The following is a 5,604-nucleotide window of genomic DNA, read 5'->3' on the forward strand; positions in this document are numbered from 1 at the left end:
CCTCCACCTGCTCTCTGAAGGCTGGCTTGCTCTCTCACAGGCCCAGCAGGGGCTGTGGGGAGCTGGGCCCCCTCCTTGTGCTCTCCTTAACAATGTCTACAGTCTCTCCAGGGGGAGCTCCAGATGGTGAAGGAAACACTGCAGACCATGATCCTGCAGCTCCAGCCAACAAAGGAGGCAGGAGAAGAGACCTCAGCTTCCTGTTTGACAGCTGGTGCTCAGGAGGCCGAGGCCTGAGGTGTGAGTGTAGAGTGAGATTGGGGGGAGGGTGGGCCACATGGTGTCAGGGTGGAGTGGGGGCTGGGAAGGGCCACATGGCATCAGTGTGGAGTGGAGGCTGAGAAGGGGCATGCCACATAAAATCAGGGTGGAGTAGGGGCTGGGATGGAGATAGACCCCAAGCTATTGGTATAGAGTTGGGGACATGGAGATGGGCCATCACATCAACGGTTTTACTTTGGCACAGCATCCACATATGTGTCTGAACCAGTTCTGCAATACAGAGCCTTCCTGCACTCCCATGGAAAGGTGTCCAATGCTCTCTCACAGACTGAGATGATCAGTGACCTAATATGCTTCTCCCATTGTCACCGGAGGTTCCCGTCTCATGTCATGATGGGAACATCTAACTCAGGAGCTGATTGTCATTTCATCCTGGACCCCACTAGACAAATTTGCATAACCCAGTGAACACTCCTTGGATTTGTCTCTTTTCTTACTGCCGTGTTTGCTTTCTGCTGCCACCTGCACTTTCTCCACTCCGAACCAGACCTGAGAAGGCCACTGTGCCTGCCTCGGTCTTTCTACCGGCACCTCAACACCAGGGGTCCACAAACCTCAGGGTCTGTGCAGATCCTCAGCTCCCCAGGCTGCTTCCTCTGGGGGTTCTTCTCAGTCTCAGGAGATGTCTACAGAGTGCCTCAGCAAGGTGCAGTCTTTATGTTCTCAGGCAATGGCTGTGGCTCAGAACCAGCACTACCTCCACCACCTCCACCACTACCAACACCAGTACCTGCTGCATCAGGTCCTTCTGAGATTCCAGCCAATGAGGTGGGAGGTGTGAATGTGGGGAGAAGACAGTGGACACCATTGAGCTTCTCCAGTTCCTGTTTTGCCTCTGGGAATTACAGCATGGAGCCTAAGGAGCAGTATATATTCACAGAGGCCGTGTGGACTCAGACCGGCAGCTCACTGCTCCATAATGCTGTGGGGCAGGCTCCTGTGGATTGCTCCTTGGGTTCAGCTCAGACTCTTGCTGAGGCCGATGCAGGTAGGCTGTTCAAGCCGGCTGAAGAGACAAACTAAGAAAGTGCATCAGGTAGTTTTCTGTTGCTGTGGAACTACCTGGCAAAACCAACTTGGAAGGAAGGAAAGATGGTGTGTGGGTGGGTTTATTTAGGCTCCTGGTTTGAGGGTACAGTCTCTCACAGTAGGGAATGCATGGCGGCAGGACAGTGAGGCAGTTGTTCACACCCCAGACAGGAAACAAAGAGATCAGCGCTATTTAATCTCTTCCCCCTTCTACTCAGCACAAAGTCTCAGCTCATGTGATGCCGCTGCCCACATTTGCAGTGGGCTCCCCTAAGTCAAGTGTCTTGGAGACACTCTCATGGACATACTTGAAGTTTTGCCTTCTAGGTGACTCTGAGCCCAGTCGAGTTGATAATAATGATGAATTACCACAGGAGGGTACCTCAGAGATGTAAGTCTACATGGTGGGACCCCGGCGTTGTAACTCCTGCTTGGGAGTCAACTCAGCTAGCCACCTATAAGATGGCTGGTATGATAAAGTCCACCAGCTTCCTTCTAGCCCTATCATTCCCAAGCCTAACGGACTTCAGATTTCTTCATGTGAAGCTATTTATTACCCCAGTCTTGGGGACATTATGCTGTACCCTCTGGGATGACGCCACTGTACCTCTATTTTGGAGACCAAGCACAAACATTCTCCCACTGAGCTCAGCATAGTCTGATGCGTCTGGCTGGAAAGACCTCTCTAAGATGCTTTGCTCATGTTTGTAGGTATGGGGACACACTCTTGCCTCCCCCTGGGTCCATGGGTCCAGTTTTAAATCTTTCCTAATCACCCTTCCATTTCTGGTGATCCTCCAAGCCTTCCGTGCTGACATCCTTCTGTGTTATCTGAACAATTTTGAGGACACACTTTGTATATTTGAATAAGAAGTATGTTTAGTTTGTTTCCAGACTTCATGTTTTTATAATGCAACAAATTCCTGAATCGTTTATAATTGTGCCTCTTTAAAGGTTTGGTGAAGCAGTCACATGGCACCTGGAGCCCCCCAAATCCTTGGCCTGATTTTAGTGAAGCGATCTTGAACTTAGGATCACCTCCTGTTGGCAAGAACCTTCGTAACTCTGACATCTTCCAGTCACGAGTCACCTGACTGTCACTATCAGCCTGGGTGTTTTATATTATTCTGATATCACTGTAGCTCTCTAGGAGGTCATGAAGCATTTGAAAGCTTCAGGAGGTGAGATATCCCTGAGGGCCTCCGGGGGGAGGGACAACGGAGAGAACCCAGCTTCTGGTTGGTTGAATAACACTTCAGTCATGGGTGGTCCCACATCTCCTGTCATTCTAGTCTTGGAGTGCCATCAGGACTCCAGTGTTGAAGGCTGGTGTCTCCTGGGACCTCACAACCGTCTCATGACACCCTTACTCTCATTAGACACTTGGGCACTAGGAGATCCCAGACTTGTGGATTCCAACTGTAGGACAGGACAGGGTTTTACAAGGCCACCTAAAAGTGCCCCCAGGGGGGTTGGGGCCTGTGTTTAGACTGTTGTGAGAACCAAGACCCCAGCAAAGGCATGTGTTGAAAGGGGGACACAATGTCAGTCTTGCTTATGACAACAGCACACACATATCTTATAAATATGCTCTATTTTCCTTACTCATATGTTGATTTAATAACCCGTCTGTCACTGTGATGTGTCACTGTGATGTTCTGTAAGGGAGGAACCTGGGGCGGGGCAGGGTGGTGGCACCTTCTTGAACATCTTCATTACCTCATTGTCACCAGATCTAGCTCCTGAAACTCAGTATTGATCAATCCCTGAGTCAGGTTAATATGTCAGAATTGATTCTAGTCCCGTTTGGTGATGAGGCTGCCTTCCACACCAGGAAGGCTTGTGGGTGAGCACCAAACTGAGTCCTTCACAACCAGTCTCGGCAATCACACCTCTGCCTGAGGAGAGTGCTCTGCAGATGGTGCTCACGGGCCTCAGGATGGCCAAGTCCTCTTGCTAAGGCTCAGTGTTGGTTCAAAGGAGCGTCATGGGGTGATCCTGACCCCCACAAGCAGCTGTTCCTAACCAGTGTCCTTTCTTAAGTGCCTTTGATGTCCTCTTTGCATTTTGAGCTATGAAACTCAACCACCAGCTAAAACCCATGGCTGCCTTGTGAATTCTGCCAGAGAGCAGCGAGTCACTAAACTCGGGGTCCCCTCACCCCCAGCAAACTGTACTATGTAGCCTAGCCTCTGGTTGGCTATAGAGACCCCAAGCTCTATCCACTGTCCTGGCCCAGCCTTTCCCAGTCACCAAAAGATCATTCCAGGGGCACCACACACAGCCTAATACCGGGTGGGTTTTCTGGAAACTTTCTATGTAACTGGTGTTTCTCAGAACATATTCGTTTACTGTGGGCAACATGAGCAACATGTACATGTATGTACATGTTCACGTGCTGTGGTTAACAGCAACCACAGACATGTTGGTCAGTACTCTCTTGTGTACATGATTGACCTTTAATAACACCACTGCTTTATTTGATCTTTGATTTTGTCATGTAAGTTATTGCTTTATTAAGCTCTGTGCAAAATGAAAAATAATGCCCAAGCCACGGTGCTCCCTGGGTTATTAAGTGTTCTGGAGTGTAGATGATAGAAGGGGGTCAGACTGGTTCATCTCATCTGTCTGCGACAAGACAGTTACATAATTGCATGTTTGTTAGACAAACCCAAGTACTTGCAATAAAGTTACATTGTAAAATCGCCTAAGTGTTTAATATATTTAAATGGGAACAAATCAGAAAAACCTGTCCCTGAGACACAGAGAGACACCCACAGACATTAAGCTTACTCTGAGCAAGTTGGTTATGATTTATTATTTACAAAGATTATATATAATATATACAAAAGATATACACACAAAAATGAATTTTTACAGAGCTATGATGGTATATTTTATTTGCTGAAACACAGTCTTATGTCTCCTAGTCTGGCCTTGAATTCATTATGTATTGGAGGATGACCTTGAACTTCTGACCCTCTGGCCTCTCTCTGCAGAGTACTAGAGTCACAGGTATGCATGACCACTCTCTGGCTTCACATGGCGCTGGGATGGACCCTAGGGCTTCATGCATGCTCAGCAAACACTCACAGACCTGTGCTCTATCCCCGCCAGCACGGTTTTCACTTTGGTGTGTGTATCTTCAGATTGCCGTGGGCTTGCTGTTGTTGTTGTACACAACACCATCAACTTGATGTGGGACAACTCAGGTGTTCTTGTGTAACTGACATTGAAATTTCCCAATGTGTTGCTGTTAGAATCAGTGCACAGTGAGAGGGGGGTGACGGGGGCTTCCGTGGCTTTGAACTGTGCCATGAGACCTGCCCCTACATCGGATGGAACTGCTGACTCAGGTCCCTGTGGTTCCCCACAATGCATTTCAACACCAGTCCCCTGAGTCTTCCTTTCATCTTCACCCAACCTCAATGACCTCTCTGCCTGATTTTTGAAAAATTCCACATTTGAAATTTTTTTCTACTTGTCTCTTTCTTTCCTCAGTATCTGTCCATCCTCTGTAGAAGAGGAGGGCAGAGTGGTTGTTCCTGTTCACAGGGCTCATGGGGGGAATGGCAGGGGTCTCAAAGTGGCCCTATAGCAGGTGTCAGCTCCTTCAGGATCCTAAGTCCCAGGACTTCTATGGCTTCGTAGGTACAGGGGCACAGAGCTATCCCAGCTGCCCCGAGTCTGTAGCAACACCTGGGCTCCATCTTTCTCTGTCCTGATAAGGCAGTGGATGCTGCCTGGACCAGTGCAGATTTCTCAGGTATGTGAGTAGGAAAACCTGGAAGGAAGATGCTAAAACATGCTTTGGGAAAAAGCTTTTCATGATGTTTGAGGTCCTATTTTTTAAAATCTAAAAGTGAAGGCTGGGATGATAGTCCAGGTAATGAAGTAAGTTGAAGGCCCGGGTTTGATCCCTTAGTACTGACATAAAAAGCTGGGTGTGGTGACACATACCGTAATTCCAGAGTCAGGGTATTAGAAGAGTCAGATCCCTAGAGCTCGATGGACAGGTAGCTTAGTCTTTCTGGTCAGTGTACGGGGCATCTATGTGCACATGAAAACACACATATGCACATGCACTTCTCCCTGCAAAACCCTGAGGCTAACAATGAGCCAGCATAAGCTCTCAAAGTACAAGAGGAGCTGATGAGCAAGGACAAGGAGGTCAGAGGGTAGCAGAGGGTGGCAGAGGGCACATAACCTGTGAGAGAAAAGATGAACATGCTTGATGGCAGGTGTCATGCCATGTCCAGTGAGGCCAGGGAAATGCTACTGGATTTGGCCAGT

At 48.6% G+C, this 5,604-nt stretch overlaps 1 protein-coding gene across 1 annotated transcript in view; it reads left to right on the forward strand.

Moving 5' to 3' along the window:
• The window catches only part of DISC1 (DISC1 scaffold protein), a gene marked incomplete at its 5' end in the record, with an annotated part of 201,804 nt that extends 197,878 nt beyond the window's left edge, over window positions 1-3,926 (forward strand). Inside the window, 2 exons of the mRNA XM_080936621.1 lie at window positions 112-238; window positions 467-3,926. Of these exons, the coding sequence (XP_080792747.1) occupies window positions 112-237 (126 nt within the window). The 3' untranslated portion in view covers window position 238; window positions 467-3,926. The remainder of the gene's footprint in view (window positions 1-111; window positions 239-466) is intronic.
• Between the last annotated feature and the right edge of the window lie 1,678 nt (window positions 3,927-5,604).

Source organism: Micromys minutus, assembly GCF_963924665.1.
Source record: "Micromys minutus genome assembly, chromosome: 24".
Taxonomy (NCBI): Eukaryota; Metazoa; Chordata; class Mammalia; order Rodentia; family Muridae; genus Micromys; species Micromys minutus.